Here is an 18,606-nt window from a genome sequence, read left to right as displayed (position 1 = left end):
CAGCTGTAGCTCTTAACCATTTTTCCATCATGAGTCATTAGAGAAGTGCAAATTAAAACCACAGTAAGGTATCACTGCACACCTACAAGAATGGTTTTAAGTGATAACATCAAACGCTAACAAGGCTGCAGAGAAACTGGAGTCCTCATACCTTGCTGGAAGAAATGTAAAATGGTGCAGTCACTCTGGAAAAGTTTGGCAGTCTCTTTAAAAACTAAGTATGCCAACTACCAAAGACTTACCAATTCCACTCTTGGGCATTTATCAGAGAAATAACCTGTACACAGATCTCATAGCCAGTAAACAAACCGTGTCACCCTTACCATGGATGAACTATTGATACCTGCAACAATTTGGATGAAACTTGAGAATGCTTAATGAAAAAAGCCAATTCTAAGAAGTTACGTTTGTATGATTCCACTTACATGATAATCTTGAAGTGACAAAAATATAGAAATGTAGATTCGTGGTTACCAGGATAAAGACAAGGGGTGGTGGTGGGAACAACAGTAACATGAAGGATCCTGTGGTGATGGAAATGTTCTGCATCCTGGCTTGATACAGGCAGTCTTCAACTTACGACAGGGTCTGTTCAGATGAACCCATCGCAAACTACACGTCGGTTCTGACATAAGTTGAATACTTTATTTAAGTTTCATTATTATAATTCCTTTTAATTATCAGTATCTTTATAAACCTGATCTTTGTCTTTGCAGGTTGCAAACATCACATATAAACTCAGATATATTTTAATATATACAGACAAAAAAATAAATCATAAAAATTGACTCCAATCATAAAGAAGAGTTGGATGATGTTGTCATCTTGTCAGTTGCGGTAACAACTCTATTGAAGCTTCTGGATCATCTGGATTGCCCCCGAGAATGGCGATGGCATTATAGTCAGAAAAGTTGTCTGTATGGTACTTTTCTTCCTATATTTTCTGGTAACATGTTTCCTAAATCTGCCTATCGACTTTAACGAAGTGATCAGCTTTTGGGTCCACGTTTTCAAGCAACTGAAGCCCCCGATTTAGTTTAGGAAACTACATCTACACGACAGTGTTTTGAACAGTACATCATAAAACTGAGTATCAGCAAAGGACAACATCAGCAAATCACGTGCGGCAACGTTGTATGCAGTACTTATTACCACTGAGATGTACAAAAACCCAAAGGACGGTCTTAGGTTGGGACCTACCTGTACTAAACTAATTCTGTTGCCATTGGGGTAAGTTGGGTAAGGGGCACCAGCCAGCCAGTTATTTCTTACAACTGCATGTGAATCTATAATTACCTCAGTGTTTCATTAAAAAGTCAGTGGCCCCAGTGGTGAGGATAAGCTTTGCTGTATATACCATGACATACACAAGGCGGCCCTTCCTGCCCGGTTCCGGCCCCTCTCCAGTCTCTTTGGGAACAATGCACTCTCACCCTAAGGACCTTGCTGCCCTAGTTCCCTGCGCCCCCTACACCGCCTCTGAGTGTCAGTGCTGACCCTTCGCTCTGGAATGCTCTTCCCACTTGCCGCAGCTCAGTCAGCTCCTTCAGAAAGCTACCTCTGGCTGTCCTCTTCTACCCCACCGTCTATGCAAATACGCAGTGTTGGCTCTACAAGGACCTGTGCATTGTTCCTTTCAAATGCTCCAGTGAACAGCAAAGCTGTAAGTAGAATATGGATTTGCTCTTTTTCAAAGGGCCACTTTGGAATGGGAGAATGGTCTGTGACAGGCAGACTGGAGACTGCACCAGTCACATGTGCCCTTTGCTCTCAGCTCTATCCCGTTGTTTGGCCCTCTATCCTGGACTGGAGGCAAACTAGCTCCTCGTCAGCGGCCTTTTAGTTTTTGCCAATGGAAACTTTCAATGAAGCTGAAAGGTACACGGATGAGAAAAACAGCTTTTTCTTCTCAGCATCTGGGCCCCTCTGGCAGCAGGGGAGGTGAAGGCAGGAAAATGGTTCTCACGATGGCATCAGAGGGGTTCGGCTCTGGTGGTAATGAGACAGCTGAGCGGGCACCTCTCTTCTCCCATCCCAGAGTCAATGCCTTCAAAACACCCAGCCTTCATAGCATCTGTCACCACAGGTCTCCAAGGTCCACATCACTCACTCCATTATGAGACAAGTGATGGTAAAGAACTCTGAACTGCAGGTCAGTGACCACACCATGACCAGAACTCCAGGCCATCAACTGCAAACTGCTTCTCTGGGGAAGGTCTCACTCAGGCCTGCTGGGGCCGACCACAAGCCACTCAGCAGCAGGCCCAGGCATGTGTGAACGCAAACAAGGTGGCAGGAGCAATGCCACCGACCTGCCTGGGAATGTCATCCTGTGGGTGGCACAAAGCTAGGGATGTAGGTACAGCTGGGGCAGGCTGGAGTGATGTGCAGTCAGGGAGAAGGCTTGGTTTGAAACTGACTTTTTCTGTCCCTAGGGCCAGCCCAAAGCCTTGGGCTTCACCTTCCCTTGCAGGGCTCCTGGCCTCTACCTCGAGCAGGTTCTGCTGCTGTGGCCAGTGGGTGAGCTGAGTATATAGGGGAGAGACATGGACACCATTCCCTGGGCTCCGGAGCACATACAGGTGGGGAGCACAAATAGGAGACTGTGACAATGCCTGGGAAGCCTCTTGGTGCTGACACCAAAACAAAAAATTTATTATTCACTTGAGGAAAATCCACCCCTCAGAGCTGCTGGGCCACCACCCCCACTTTTGGCCAAGGTCCTGCATTATAAAGGTTCAGCCTGAAGGGAGATACTTCTCTGGGGACCCAGTGCCCACAGCTAGGCCTCCGGGGAGAGCACGGTCAGGCCCTGAACATGCAATCCGTGCTGAGGGGACAGGGTCATCTGGCCAGGTCCTCCGCCACAGCTTTGCGCATCTTGTCCTTGAGGTAGGCACCTTTCTGCCATTCAGACTTGAGTTCCAGCCACTCGTAGTAAGGAACCTGGTATGGAGACAGGTCAGGGTAGGCTGGGACTCCTTCCTCCCCAGTCAGGGGCCCCACCTGCTGCTCTCCCTCTGAACCCTCCCCAATAAGTTCTTGCTGAGGGACCGCATGCCATGTGCTTTGGCCTCCAAGTCCTGAAGGACGATGACTACTGAGCTGCAGGAATTCTCTAGTGGGGAAGAGCCTGGATTTGTCAGTGCCAGAAGGGGCCTGAGAGTATGCAGGCCGGGGATCAGCAAACTACACAGGGCCCAAGAATGGTTTTTGAATTTTTAAAGGTTGTGTAACAAGCGAACAATAAAAATAATCCAATATTATTTGCAAATGTGGTATGAAATGGGACAGAAACCTTACGTGACCCTTTACAGAAAGGTCTCCCAACTCTGATCTAGGGTAACCAATATAGACAGGAGTGATGGCTCCGAAGTGCCCTAGCACATTACTTAGGGCCGAGACAGGCCTACATCAGACGCTAGCCCTGCAGTCTTAGCCCTAGATCAGACTGCAACAAGGAGTTCTGTGGTGGCCACACAGAGCAGTGCCCAGGCAGGTGTCTGGCCAGCCTCGCCTTTCCCAAGAGCCCTGGGCACGGCAACCGGCGAGCTGGACTTGAAGGCCTGCTCACTCTAAGCTGTGCGGCCTTGGGAAATGCACATCATCCTCCCGTGCTTTGCTCCCCCATCTGTTAAATGGGGGGCCTCCACACTGCCAACCTCAGAGGGCAGACTTCACAATACACCCCCAGTCTGAGGCATGTCCTGATTGTCACCTCGAGAAGAACTGGTGGCCTGGATTGCGCTCGAGGCCCAGGCTGGAGGAGGTGGGGGGGGGGGAGGCTGGCAAATGGTCAGAGAGACAGGCACAACCACTAGCTACAGATGACTGTCACTCCCAGGCTCCAGAGATGGGGGGGGTGGGGGGTGTGTGGGGGGCGGAGTTGGTACTACAGGCTGTGTATCTGTCGGTGCCCTCTAGGCCCTTCGCCCAGTATGCAGTCAGTGCTCACCCAGGCCCTGCCCAGGCCAGCACTCACATCAACAACCAGGAAGCCAGCAGCCACCACATGGCGTCGAGCCAGGGAGAAGCGACCCAGCAAGTCCTTGCTCCGGCTGTTGAAGTTGGGAAATTCCCACCGTAGGAAAGCCAGCCTGGGAGGAGGAGGAAGACACTGTTTGTTCTACCCACCCCCTCAGAGGAGAGCAGTCTGCAGGACCTCAAGTGCTGCAGAGCTGCCATGGGCCTCACCAGGACCACACCCAATGGTCACTGGCCACCTACCTCTTGGCCCCAGTGGGCAGTGGCTGCCTCCCAGTTGGCTGGGCAAGATGAGGAGCAACAAAGTCCCTGAGGTTCAGAAACTGGCCCTCAGTGTCCAGTAGCACCTCAGCATCTGGAGAAGAGATGTGGGGAATAAAACCCATTGGGTGACATCCCTTGGAAACCAACTTGGCTGCCCTCCATGGGTAGGCAGAGACCAGGGAAACCCAATGTGCTCAAGGGTATACCATCAGTAGAAGTCCCAGAGTCACCTGGCCTGAGAGAGACCAGGAAGGGAGAACAAGTGAGCCTGGAACATCTACCTTGCTCCCTGCAGCAAGACAGAAAAAGGAAGAGGCCGCAGGCTGAAGCTCTGGCCACTTGGAGCCAGTCGTTGCTGCAGAGGACGGCAGGGGCCAGAGTAGATCTAGAATAGGGCTTGGGAGAATTAGCCCCTACACCAACCAGGAGGGAGCCCTTACCCAGCATCCAGCCATACTGAGTGGTCACCGCAAAGCAGCCCTTGTCGGCACTCCCCAGCAGCCCCTTCAAGGTCTCCTGCAGCTCCTTCTCCAAGTGGGTCACCTTCTTGTGAAAGGCTGTGGGCCTGGGGACCAAGGCCAAGGCTGGCAAAAGTGGGCCTGTGTACTCGGGGTGCTCCAGCTGGGCGGTCGCGTTGATGTGCAGCAACTTCTGAAAGGTGCTCTGATCCTTCAGAGACTCAGCACCTAAGGGGCGGAGGGGAGTGAGAGGGAGGGACACGGCAGATTCAAGCTGCCAAGCCTGGCTGCTGCTCTTCCAGGGGCCCTGTGGGCAGGGGTGGAGGAGGGCTCATGGGGGAGAGGCAGAGGCACCCCCACGCCCAAGCCCCACCCTGGATCTAGGCTGGGAGGTAGGGTCGGCTGCAGGGAGTGGGTAGAGAAGGGAATAAATTCCAGGCGGAGCCCTGGCCTTCTCCCACGTCTCTAACAGAAGGACCTGATTGCTCCTCTTTCTTGTGGCATTAGGGGTGGCACGGGCTCCTATCACTAAGGGAGGGGGGGCTGTACCCCCAAGCTCCTCGTTATGCCCCCATCCACCACTCACCTAGAAACTGGGTGTGGAACTCGGGGCAGAGGATGGCGCGCAGCTCTGCCTCCTGCACCTGCTGCAGCACACACAGGGCCCACACTACATCCACCTGCAGAGCTGGGCTCAGACTTGTCAGTTCCAACGCCAGCTTCTCGTGCACCTGGGGCAAGGAGAGGGTGGGGGCGGAGAAACCAGGCTCTGCTTAATGGCCTGCAAATGTCCCTGCCCAAATCAGAGATAACGCTGCCTCACAACTGGTTACATGGAGGCCAAAGGGTTGGAGGTTAGCTGAGGGAGAGCGAGCACCCTGGCCGAGACAGACCTGGGGTTCGGCTTGCAGCATCCCAGGGGTGGGAGGTAAGAGAAGTCTTTCCATCTGCTTGGAGCAGCAGATCCCTCCCCAATCCGGACAGTAGGGCAGTGCTGTCTGATGCCAGCATTCAGCTAGGCTTTCCCTATGCCTTCCCCAGGAGGGGCCTAAGTCACAAAACCACTTCTTCAATAGCTTCCCCTAAGTAGGTGCCCAGGACAATGGAACAGTGCGTTTCTGGCAGTCTCTGAAAAGAATCAGAGTTCAGCAAACAGCAGCAGATGGTGAAGAGCGCTGGCCAGCTGCTGGCAGGTGGGCCTGAGGCCACCCGGGGCGGTGTACCCTCTGCTGGCTGCTCCCAGGAACTGTGACAGACAAGCTCTCCTTGGGGCCTATTGTCTGGTGTTCGAAGAGACCCCAGGGTCAAATATGATCTGACCTTGCACACGACCCCTGAATTTTCATAAAGAGTGCTCTTCCCCAAGGGACACATATACCAGTTGAGATCCTCCTGGCTCATTTCTCAAGTGGGCTGCAAAGGCTTTAGGAGCACAAGCAGGGTGTCAAAATGAGACAACAGGTACCCCGGCCCTGACCAGCCCAGGGCTCACTCACAGACAGACCTGCCCTTCCTGACCTACCACTACTCTCAACCCATACAGCTGCCGGCACGTCTGGACTTTTCAAGGGGACTCCCAAGACCCTGCTTTTTTGTCCCCAACAATCCCGTGAATGCCCTGGTCCCAGCCAACTCTGCCCCTGCCCTCCTTGCACTAGGTGCCTCTTGTTTTCCTGCCTCTGTCTCCACAGCTCCTCTGTCAGAGCCTTCTGCCACCAAACTGCCCTCGAAGGGCTGAGCCATTAGCTAGCAGGGAGAAAGGTAAAGAATAGGGAAAGTGAAGCACAGAGACCGTACCAGGCTGAAGAATGGATCTTGTTCCGGACGGAAGTTCAGATGGGCAAAAGCCAGGACCACGTTGCACAGACGTGGCAGGGTGATGTCCTGGGCTTCGTTCAGGATGTGCTGGGGCCAGAGTCAGGGAAGGCAGGGGAGTAAGAACATGCCTCCATGTCAAGGGCTCTGCCTCACACTCTTTTCGCCCAGCTCCAAGTTGGAGGGGCCTGGGATGGTTGTCAGGACCTGGACCCTCCCACCAGGCTCCATGCGCTCGTAGACAGAAAGGTAACTTGTGCTGAGCCAGCAAGTTGCAGGCCAGACCTGCCCAGCAGCACTAAGTCTCTGCCTGGAGGGGCCCTAAGAGCTGTCTTTCCGTGGGCACGCTCAGCAGTGCCTGATATGGCTGAGCGGGCACCCCTTTCTGCACAACTCCCCACAGGCAGTCACGTTCAGGAAAGGCTGCTTTGAGGAACCGGGGAAGGGGACTCTCAGTCTCAATGTCTGTGCTTTGTCACACCCAGGGCTTCCAGACCTGGTCCACACAGTGTCCAACAGCTGCTGTCACCTGCTACTGCCACCCAAAAATAAAAGGATGCATTTGCGACGTTCAGTAAGGTAGAGGAGGAGATATCAAATACATTTTTGTCACTACTGAATGTGAGCATCAAGCACCTTTCCAAACGCACAAAGATTATAGGTGTCTTTGCTACAACTGAGCATTTTCAGACTTAATTCAGATTATGGTTTGAAATAAAACCTGACTGAGCTAGTTCCTCCTGAGATGGAGGTCAGGTGTGGAGGAGGCTCTCAGAGTTCGTGTGTCCTCACCAGTCCAGAGCCCAGACCTCTGGTCAGGCCCCAACTCACCTGGGCAAAAGCTTCAAACAGGGGCAGGTTAAGCCACTTGAGGAAGGCCAAGGACTTGGCGCAGTGGGCCACCTCACTGGACGTCAGGGTGCGCACATGGGACAGCAGATCGGATGCCAGTCGCTGTAACACCTGGGTCTGGTGGAAGTTGAGTTTGCCTTTAGGACAGAGCAGACCACAACGGTTTACCTGGTAAGGCCAACAGGCTCACCAGGCTACCCCACCCCTCATCACATGCCACTTTCTCCTCGAGGTCTAGAAGCTTGGTGTCTGTAACAAAATTTATCCCTGAGGCCCAGGGGAGGGAACAGGGCCCATGAGTTACAGTGTTTCTATGGCAGCCTTTTGGGCCAGTGCCTGCCATGGGTGGGGCAAGCACTGAATTTGACACAGCTGCAGGCATCAGTCAGCCCAGCCAAATACGGCCAGGAACCCCCCTCTGACCCACACACAAAGGGCTCACCATAGGCATAGGCCAGGTCCAAGAGGGCGCGTTTCGTCAAGGTAAAGGGTTTCTGGACCAGGTGGTAGGAGATGGCCCGCAGCAAGGGCACCGACCGACGATTCTGTGCTGCCAGAGTCAACAGCACCTTTCGCAGATCATCAGGGCCAAACTGTTCCACCAGCTCTAGGCACTGTCAACCACAGCCACGGATGCGGGGAGTCAGCCTGATGGCCTGAGATGCCAGGGAGATGGGGGCAAGGGTCCCATCCAGTGTAGCCCCTGCGAGACAGCAACTGGGCCTGAGCTTACTCAACATTGGCCCTGTCTTGCCAGGCCCGCCTCTTATCCATGCCCCAGGGAGCTCCTGTGCCAGAGCACAGTGTCTGTAGCCAACTGATTCCCAGGCCCCAGGACAGAGGGCCAGGGGCCCATAAGCTACTGTGGCACAGACTGCTATGGCAGTCACCTGAGCCAGCACCCACTATGATAGGAGCAGGTGCTGAATTTGACTTGACTGCAGGAGCTGAAGCTTGGGGGGTGGGGAGGCACAAGGATCTCTAGAAAACAGTTTTAACCACAAAACAAGCAATCCAGGGTCCAGGCCTGGCCAATACCTTTTTGTGTTACTTCAGGAGTGGTCTGTCATCCCCACCACCCAAGATTGCTGGGAGGGCCAAATTAGGGTACAAGCATGAAGAGACTTTGGAGAAAGACAAACTCCCTTCTCTAACAGGAGGCCCTATCCAGGGAAGAAGCCTGGGTTGAGTCTCTGGTACATGCTAGAGGGAACAAAGTTCCCAGAGAGGCAGAGCTCAGGTTCTGTCCACCAGTGCTCAAGGACCTTGGAGGAGTAAGTGGGCAGGCGATGGTAGTGATCCCTACTGCTGCCTGGAGCCCTTGGTCCCTCCTTCTCAACACAGTCCTCCAGAGAGGATGGAGCACCCCTGCTGGTACCTGCAGGACAGTGTTTCCAGGCCTCAGGCCTCACAGAGCATCTAAGGCTCCTGCCCAGTGGACGCAACAGGCTTGGACTTATCACCCAAGGAAACAAGTTCCCGAGCTTGGAGGGGTGTGTGTGCGGGGCAGGATGGGCCCCACTTGCTTCAGCCCAGTACCTTGTCTTCCAGACGGTTCATTAGCGGCTCTGAGAGGTGGCCCGCTTTCATCATGATGGCTACCACTGTGCGGCCATCTTCAATTTCGGTCCAGCGCCTCTCTAGGTGCATAAGCAGCTCTGCCAGCAGCTCCTTCGAGTCTTGCTCCTGCATATAGGTTATGCTGGACTCAGCCAGGAAGGCCAGGTCCTTGTACGGGAGCCTCCGCATTCGCCAGCGGACCTCCTGCTCTACTGACTGCAGCTCCTTGCAGGCCTTTGGGAGCGCCAGTGCATAGAGGCTCCGGAGCAGTCTCACCAGGGCCCTGTTCCAGATGTAAGCTATCTGGACGAGAAAAGGACACAAGGTTAAAAGTCAAACTCGTGACTACATCTGATACTGTTCATCTAAGAGCATGCAAAGTATGCTGGAAACTACCTATCTAACCCTATCTCACAGACATTTGTTACAACTGACCAGAGAAGAACCAGTTAGTTCCTCTGTTACTTTCATGCATGCAGGTACTTCTCACATGGAACCTGCATCAGGCTGCTTGGTGGTGAGACCCTCTCTCACAGTCTCTCTGTGGGCCTGTTTTCTAAACCAGGTTCTCCAGCCTCCAGTAACTCCTATTGCTGCTCAAGTTAGCCACAGTCATTTGCTACTGCTTACAACCAAGAACTCTGGAAATAAACAGAGAAATTCTAGACTTTCTGTAATGTGAATTTGACCTATTAAACAAAGACCAAAATCTTCATGATGTGGACTATGGCACATGAGGCACAGGGACAGACAGGGAGCTTTGGGTAGGGCTGTGCTAGACTTGTTTCCCCTGCACACACAGACCTGTGCTGCAAACACAACTGTAGAGTCAAGACGACAAGTCAGAAAAAAGCAGCTTGGGGGAATGTGAGCTGAATGCTTAGGCTTTTTTAGTCAGTTGGTCATCCAATTTATTATGTTTGCTTGCAATGACAATTAAAAAATTTTAACTTTCCCTCAAGAAAATAACTGAGCTATTTTGAGTCCAAGAAGCTCTTTTTCTGCAATAAAACAATCATAACAGAATTTCTGGTAATGTGAGGTTTCTTAAGAATACACCTGTTCCATTAAAGCAGAATGGTTGACATTTTTGTAAAGAAAGTCCAGGGATCAATCACACTACAGCTAAATACCTGTGTGCCTAAAGAAAGCAAGCCTGCAGACTACTGGTCAAAGGATGCAGGGGAGGCCAGCTTTGACAGTCTGTGTGAATACTGGCAGGAAGGCCCTTTGTTTGGAACGTCAAAGAGTAGTGAGGTAAAAAGATCCCCCGCTATCACCCAACTCCCAGTCATCCTTAGTATAAGCAAGCTGGCCGATGGCCTGATGCTGTCCTCACCACCACTTTTAAATGGGCTCTTACTAAATGCCAGGCATACTTCCTAGCACTTAACATATAGTACACACCAACATCTGTACAGAAGTATTATCCCCAATTCACATACATGGAAGCAAAGACTTAGCAAGATTAAGTAATTTCCTCAAAGTCTCAGAGTAGGTGGCAGAACCAGAATCTATACCCAGGCAGTCCAAAACCAGTGCCCAGTCTTACCCTTTGCAAGACAGTTCCTCCCTCACCCACTGGTTCCAGCTTAGTTTCTAAACAATGGTGACCCTGCTGGGACCTGCAGGGACAGTGTTTCCAGAACTCAGAGAAATACAGGCACATGATGCCAACAGCTACCCTAGGAGCCTTGTCACCCAGGCCTCACCCACAAGGTACATGAGTTGGAATCAGAACACAAGATTGCATGCTGGCTCTGTCATACTGTATAATTCTCTTAACTCTGCCACTACTAGTGGCATTCAATCTGCTAACAGCTCAGTCTGGGCTTTTTCATCTGTGAACTAGAACTATGCTTCAAGGGAGACTGAAATAACACACACAAAAACTGAGCCGTGAACAGTAAAGTTGCTGTTCCAAGGGTTGGGGAGAAGTGGAAAAGTACTGAATTTAACACAACTCGACATCATGAACTATGGTATTCTCCACACTACTCTATGTCATTGCAAAGCAAAACCAAAACCTAACCATGTCCCACTACACTGACTCTATAAGCTCAGTTAAAAAACACTGACTTAGCATAACCCCTTACTCAATTCATGAATCCCCTCCTCACCATCCATGAAAACTGGACATATGGCCTCAATGCTTGAGCACCTGTGGTAACAGGAAGCTCACCACTACCTTCCAATGTGTACCACGTGGTTAAGAGTGAATGCTGCCAGGGCAGGGCTTCCTAACTCCTTTGTGCCACGGACTCCTCTGACAGTCTAGCAAGCTTATGGAGCTCAGAGGTAAGAACCTGCATGAAGGGAGTCCTTCCTCACATTGAGCAGGAACTGGCTTCTTAAGAGTCCCAGTTCTGCCCCTGCCCCGCAGCCTGGTGCCACACAAACATATCTCCTCTCTTTTCCAGGGTCACCCTTTATGCATCTGATTGTGGCTACATACCCCTCTCCCCCCAACTCAATCTCAGGGACCCTCCATCAGGGCACTCTTCTGCCTCTACTCTAGCTTTGAGCACTGCCTGGCCCTCACTGGGTACTTGAGAGTGGTCAACACAAGTCAAGACTATCAAACACCACTCTCCACGTATGTCTCTTCAGGGACACCTACTGATATTTTTTTCATAAGCCACACTTTTCATACATGTGAGGATTTTCACACCCACGTGTACAACCTTGTATTACTTTCCAAAATCAGCTATGAGAGGTGAAAAAGCACCAAGTGAACAAAGAACCAGATCTGCTTCCTGGTGCCCTGTTTATTACGTAAACCTTTCTAAGTCTTGGTTCCCCTGTCTGTAAGATGAGAATAGCAGTATTTATCTAACAGGCTGTTGTGAGGATTAACAGAAAATACATGAAGGTACTTTAAAACCTATAAAGTGATAAATAAGTGTTATTAAGACATTGTGGGACTTCTGATCACAGAATAGAGCTCCTGTCTACCTCCCGTAATCAGGTGGTTGCTTTGGACTCCAGAGGCCCTGACACTTTCCCTCTTGTCAAAATCCTCAGACAACACTCCAGAACCCACCTGGCTGTTGGCAAGATGGAGAAGTTGCTGAAAGCGGGCATCCTGTGTCAAAGAGGCTTTGTTCTCTGGCTTCTCACACAGCAGGCGAGAGAGCTGAATGAGGATTTGGGCAGCATGATTCTTGTGCAAGCAGTGACCACCACCAGTTAGTTCTAGTAGCTGCTCTGGGCTGGTGGCCTTTTCAATGAGATCATCTACCTCCTTGAACCTTGAGTAGGGAGTAAACACTGGTTCCCTCTCTACAAGCTCTGTCAAGGAACCTGGGAAGCGGGAATTGGGTGAAGTAGCTGAGGAAGTCAGAGTCCTATGGGCTACTCCAGCGAGTCTCAGTCGGCCAGCTGGAGACATGGCAGGGGCTACACGTGTGGCCTCTCTGAGGAGGCAAGTGCATCGCTTCACCAGGTGAGCTGCCATGGTGGCCCCTGGGTGGCAGGGAGGTAAGACTCCTAGTAAGTGATTCCAAAGCCCTGAAGAGAAAAAGGAGAGAAAGGTGTGGTGCAGATGTGGTTCCCAATTCACAAACTTAGGAGAAAAACATGACAAATGAGGTAGAGTCACAATCCCTCTTTCCATTAAAACCAGCCCAAATCTCTGAACATTCACATGTACGCGACAGTATTTTCCGAACCTTTCTTAATAGGATTTTTCAATCAGTATAGAACACAATCAAATATCAGAAGCACTATAGCTTGGGTTACAGGTTTTCAGCCCTAGTTGTGCTTAAAAATCATCTAGGGAGTGGTTCAACAATTCAGATTCCTGGGCCCAACCAAGACCTACTGAATGGGAATCTCTGCAGGGAGGACTCAAACAGCTATCAATTTTTTTTTTTTTATTTCAAGGGTAACCAGGATTAAGAATCACTGGCATACATAGAAAATGGGACAGGAGTCTTGAAATCAGGCTGATGCTGGAAAACCCAGGACATGCACTTAACATTCCCAATGCTTCCCTGGATATACTTTAATACCTGGAGACACAGGAGTGAACTTCCAAAAACCCAAGTTAGATTATACTACCAATTTACTTAACATTTTTTTTTTCTAAGAGCAAAACACCTGAAGCAGTCATAAAAGGTACTACTTCACGATATGGGCCAGGATTATCTTCCCAGTTTTATCCTCTTCCTCTCCAATACACTCCTTATTCTAAACAGGTCTCGCACTTTCATTACACCTTTGCAGTATCTGCTGTCTGGATGTTTTTTTTCTCCTATCACAGGGCCTGGCAAAACACCATTCAAATGTTACCTCCTCTAAGGACCCTCTCAAAATTCCTTTCTCTGTGTCTGTAACCTATCCCTATGGTGTTGTTTTTAATAATGCCATCTGCCAGTCTTGCCCACTAAGGTGACTGAATGACCTAGGTAAGGCAAGGGGCAGAGGTAAGATTAATGTTAACACAGATTTCCTTTCTTGCATGTTTTATCTTCCCAGCTGGCACATTTTATTTTTAAGTGACAGACTGCTGCAGCTATAAAAAAGCTTAGTTGAACTCTACATAAAGGAAAAAAATGAGGCTCAGAGAGGAGGAATATTTTCCCAACTGCAACAGCTACTACTTACTGAGTCCAGGTACAATGGGAAGCACTCAAAAATGTTTCCGATTGTGGAAAAAAAAATAACATGTTGAATTGGCGGATATATTCTGCTGTGCATATTCTCAATAATAACAAAATAAATTATATGTGTATTTAAAAGAACCAAAACAAACAAACAAAAACAGACCTCTTACTCTGATTTTTAAGGGTTTTTCTTACCCAGGAAAACAAAAATTAACTGAAAAAAAAAAAAAAAAAAAAGCTTGACCCAAACTGCAAAAGTATTGATTTTTCTTTCCCCTCACCACAAACTGGTCTGCAACATAGTAAATCTGTCTTTTCTGGCTGGAAAATGAAGTCAGTAACAAACCCATTACCTCCTGATTTAATAAAAAAGACTGTGAATTTCTTTGATTTGAATTTCAAAATTACAAATGGGTAAGGGGCCAAATCTTCAGCAGTTAATTTATAATGTAAACTCAAAAAAAAAAAAAAAAAAAAAGAAAAGACCCAAACCCACAGCCTTGGAGTTGATTCCGACCCATTACGGCCCCACAGAGCTTCCAAGGCACTAAATCTCTTCGGAAGCTGACTGCCATTGCCACATCATTCTCCAGCGAAACCGCCTTCATTCAGCACTCGATCGCTTTAATGTTAACTCAGTAACCATTAAATACTTGGTCAACATGGAAACTTGTATTCATTAAGAAAAATACACATAAGCTTCTGTGACATCTCCAATCCTCAGCGTTCTCATTCATTTCCTTCATGTACGGAGACTCAAGAGCTCCCCCAACCTGCAAACTATTCACTATTATATCATCAAACAGTTAAATATTACATAATGGTTTTGTATTAATTCCATTTTCTTCCCAACAACTGTTAACTAGCCTACTTTGAGCTACTTGTTTCAGAAACAAATTGATCTCCCTGCATGCATACAGAATGATTCCTTGGAATAAACCTTACGTTTCACTTGAGTTTTGATTATTTTTAACACGATCTAATACAATCCCACGAGCTAGGGATTACACCAGCAGTTTACAGAGAAGGAAACAGAGGTACAGAAGTCAAACTCTGGTTTAGGTCAAATACCAAACCTCTTTAAAGCACCCAAATAACTACCTTTACGAAGAAACAAAATCCACCCGACTGGGAACACCAGGAAGGCTCAAGGTCGCCGGGCAAGGCCGCCACGCGGAAACGGCGAGGGCAAACGCGTGCGCACTAGCGAGGGTGCAGCGCGAGCGCGGAACAGGACCGGCGCGGGCCGCAAGGCCCAGGCCCGGAACCCACCACCAAGTCTCCCTCATCCCATCGCTCCTCCCCTGTCTTCCTTCTCTGCCCCGACTTCGTGCTTTCAGGACCCATTCTCAGCCCCATTCTTCCCCTGCCCCGACACCTACACCGCCCGGACGAGACCACACCTGACCTCCATCACTCGCCCGCAGCGTCCCTCAGCTCACGGTGCACGGCGCGCTCACTACGTCATTCTAAGCGACAACCGGAAGCGAGGCTCGCTGCGCGTCGCTTGGCCGAAAGCCACGCCTACTGCCCTTTTGCTGGGGGCAAAGTTTACGTAGTGAAAAATGGATGGTGGGGAATTGAGTTAAAATGAGAGAGGAAACGAAGGCTAAAAAACGTGGGCGCCTTCCAGTCAGTAACCCGAGGGTCCTTATACGGAGAGTGGAAGACGACCTTCTATTGTTAATGGGTGTTTCCCCTTCCGCTCCACTCTTCTCCCTTCCTCTTGCCGCCCCTTTTCCCAACCTTACCCCATCCATCGGTGTCTCATTGCTTTCCCTGAAGATCTTAGGCGAGCTTAGGGCTGTCTAAAAACTGGGGCCAGAGGTTTGCGTAGGGAGGGAATCCCAGACGATTGGGCCTGCTGGCGCAGAGTCTATAACCGTTTGGGAGGCTAAGTGGAGACTGGAGCGCTAAAAGCACAGGTTTGCATCACCAGCTGAAGGTTTTTTGGGTGCAATTTGCCTAGATCTTGCAATTAAAAAAAAAAATCTAGAGATCTGTATTTTTATGTACAATTAAAATTTTAAATACTGGCATTTAATTACAAATTAATTAAAATTTGGGGTAAGACAGACAAAACATACCTGAGGGCTTCATATGGACGTGTGAGGCATTTGTGATTCAGTGGTAGAATTTTCGCCTTCTGTGCGAGAGACCTGGGTTCTATTCCCTGTGTCCTAGCGTAAAATCACCATAAAGTTATAGCAAAGCAAAAAGAAAGATTTTATATACATTTTGAATTTCTTTGTTAATTATCACTGGTATGGGTTTCAGTAATGATAGTTGGGAGAGTCTTCATTGGTCCAACCCCAAAAACCAGTGCCATCCAGTCGATTCCGACTCATAGCGACCCGATTGGACAGAGTAGAACTGCCCCAAAGAGTTTCCAAGGAGCGCCTGGCAGATTTGAACTGCCGACCCTTTGGTTAGCAGCCGTAGCACTTAACTACTGAGCTACCAGGGTTTCCCATTGGTCCAACAAATCTTACTATTTACTAAACCCTGGAAACCCTGGTGGTGTAGTGGTTAAGTGCTATGGCTGCTAACCAAGAGACTGGCAGTTCAAATCTGCCAGGCGCTACTTGGAAATTCTATGGGGCCGTTCTACTCTGTCTGATAGGGTCGCTATGAGTAGGAATCGACTCAACGGCAGTGAGTGTGTAGTGTGGAAAACATGTAGGTCTTTTGTGCTCTGTTCGTGATTTATGTGAAGTGTTCCTTAAAGGATGTCTTCCTAGATGTCCTGGCTATTGTTTTTATATCTCAGGGCCCAGTCAGTGTGTCCTTGTGAGTCCTGAGTCCTTGTGGGTCCTTGTGAGTCCAGCTCCAGCTTGGTCACATTCTTTATACAGGGGCAGGGAATAATGGCTCTAATTTTATCCCCTAAATCACCTGTCAGTGCACCTCATGTGTAGCCACTACCCGTCTTGTCAGTGGAGGCTTGTGGGATGCTATGATGCTGAACAGGTTCAGAAGAGCTTCTAGACTAAGATGGACTAGAAAGAAAGGCCTGGGGATCTACTTCCAAAAATCAGCCAGTGAAAACCCTATGAATCACAACAGTCTGATCTGCAACTGATCATGGGGATGGTGCAGGACTAGGCAGCATTTTGTTCAGTTATGCAGGGGGTTGCCATGAGTCAGGGGCAACTGGATGGCAACTAACAACTGCAATATATATGGACATGATAATTTTTTTTGCACTACTTTTTATTTTTGAAGGAATGAATAATTGGTTTGTTTTTTGTTTGGTTAATTAAAATGCCACAAATTTATAACAAATTCTACCCCAAATCTATTACCAGTTATATAAATCTCTCAAGATGTTCAGACATGTCAGAGATGCCACCAGTTTAACCTTACTGAAGTCTCTCGGAGTTATCTGAACTCCAATGTGGAATATCACCTTTTATGGTCCAGGCCGGAGCCTTAGTGGCATAGTAGTTAAGAGCTGCTGGCTGTTAACCAAAAGGTTGGCAGTTTATACCCATCAGCTGTTCCTTGGAAACCCTATGATGAAGTTCTACTCTGTCTTATACAGTTGCAGTGAGTTGGAATTGACTTGATGGCAATGGGTTTTGTTATGGTCCAGTCATAATTATCAACCTGGGATGTCCCTTTGCCATTATCCTGAATGTTCCTTTTGCTTCTTTTTTATGTTAGCTCTATTTCCTATATCCTGGAAACCCTGGTGGCGTAGTGGTTAAGTGCTATGGCTGCTAACCAAAGGGTCGGCAGTTCAAATCCACCAGGTGCTCCTTGGAAACTCTATGGGACAGTTCTACTCTGTCCTATAGGGTCTCTATGAGTCGGAATCAACTTGACGGCGCTGGGTTTGGTTTTGGTGATTTCCTATATCCTGTATCTTCTTTCTTGGATTGTGCCCTTGCTTGGGTGGAGCACATTCTCCAGTAGTTCCCTGAAAAATAATGTAAGGGAGGTAAATTTTAAAGACCTGTAGGTCTGAAAATGCCACATGATTGATAGTTTGGCTGGGTATATAATTCTATTTTGGAAATAATTTTCTAATCTCGAAGGATTGCTCCATGAACTTTTAGCATTGTAGCTTCTTGTGTTTCTGATGAGTCCAATAAACTCTTATTCCTGATCCTCTGAATGTGACATGTTCTGTTCTTTCTCTAAGAGCTTGTGGGAGCTTCTCGTTGCCCCTTTTTTCCTGAAAATTTGATTTCTACTATCATATTTCTTACTTGTCAAACATTCCTTTTTGGCTCTTGAATATTCCTTTTTTATAGAATTTTTTTTCACAGTTGCAATATTTTCTCTTACATCTGTGAGGATTTCAATGATAAGGTTTTTGTTTTCTAAGTTTTTCTTCCCTTTTTATAGTTACTGTTATTTTTTTTTCTCTTGTTGTTATTGTTGGTATTCCTTTGGTTTCTATCCTCAGATTCTGTTCATATTTAAGAATGGTGGGAAAAAGGACTTCTGGAATGGTAAGGTAGGGGTTTCTGAAAATCTGTTCCTCTATAAAAACAACAGGAACACTGACAAAAATAGTCAAAATAAACCTTTCAGAACTCGGGGAAATTAATGTCTTGCAAAATTTCAAGGAGCATTTATTGAAGAAAAACAGCTGAAAATAGGTAAGAAAAGCAAGCTTCTGGTGCCTTAAATTGTCATAAACTTTGCTATGGTGACAGCCAGCACCCTAGCAGCCACTGGAAGGGCAAAATATCCCATCTCCAGAGAATTGTCACTATTTGACCTGTTGATCAATGAAGCTCAGTTAAAGACTCTTTTCTCAGGCCTTGTCCTGAATTAACCTGAATCAATGCTTGCTCTGTGTGAACAGCCCAATCCTCAGGACATTTATCCCCACAAATCAGCACTTGTTTAATATCACAGCTTCCTGAGACAGCATCACCTCTTGGGGCTAACAAGAAGCTGACTAAACTAAGTGGAAAAACTGGGGAATGAGATAGCCATTTTGAAAAGCTCTGACAGATTCCTGGGAATCTAGAAGACCTCATGCTCCAGGACTGTGCACATGCTTATAAAAGACATGAGGGAGCCCTAAATTCTCACTTCTGGATGACCTT

At 48.5% G+C, this 18,606-nt stretch overlaps 1 protein-coding gene and 2 non-coding genes across 8 annotated transcripts; all 3 read right to left on the bottom strand.

Moving 5' to 3' along the window:
• Positions 1-743: 743 nt before the first annotated feature.
• On the bottom strand, positions 744-15,008 carry TBRG4 (transforming growth factor beta regulator 4). 6 transcript variants are annotated; one of them, XM_049894212.1, is made up of 10 exons: positions 11,977-14,627; positions 8,913-9,236; positions 7,816-7,987; positions 7,353-7,510; positions 6,504-6,611; positions 5,293-5,437; positions 4,689-4,934; positions 4,228-4,339; positions 3,983-4,097; positions 744-2,946 (listed from the first exon to the last, which is right to left on the bottom strand). In XM_049894212.1, the coding sequence occupies exons 1-10, from the start codon at positions 12,547-12,549 to the stop codon at positions 2,845-2,847; spliced, it is 2,055 nt and encodes a 684-aa protein (XP_049750169.1). In that variant the 5' UTR covers positions 12,550-14,627; the 3' UTR covers positions 744-2,844. The 6 variants fall into 6 exon arrangements, with proteins under 6 accessions (XP_049750169.1, XP_049750170.1, XP_049750174.1 ...); XM_049894213.1 differs by lacking the exons at positions 744-2,946; positions 3,983-4,097 and adding an exon at positions 14,949-15,008 and having other exon boundaries at positions 4,246-4,934; positions 11,977-12,443; XM_049894217.1 differs by lacking the exons at positions 744-2,946; positions 3,983-4,097 and adding an exon at positions 14,944-14,989 and having other exon boundaries at positions 4,246-4,934; positions 11,977-12,443.
• LOC126082325 (small nucleolar RNA SNORA5) lies at positions 7,617-7,750 on the bottom strand. The gene has a single exon (XR_007518557.1). It is a non-coding gene; the product is annotated as a small nucleolar RNA SNORA5 (small nucleolar RNA).
• LOC126082326 (small nucleolar RNA SNORA5) lies at positions 8,175-8,316 on the bottom strand. Its single transcript, XR_007518558.1, has one exon. It is a non-coding gene; the product is annotated as a small nucleolar RNA SNORA5 (small nucleolar RNA).
• Positions 15,009-18,606: the final 3,598 nt, after the last annotated feature.

Source organism: Elephas maximus, chromosome 8 (assembly GCF_024166365.1).
Source record: "Elephas maximus indicus isolate mEleMax1 chromosome 8, mEleMax1 primary haplotype, whole genome shotgun sequence".
NCBI classification, from domain to species: domain Eukaryota; kingdom Metazoa; phylum Chordata; class Mammalia; order Proboscidea; family Elephantidae; genus Elephas; species Elephas maximus.
Note: the sequence above shows the minus strand (reverse complement) of the source record. Positions and strands in the feature narration are given on the sequence as shown.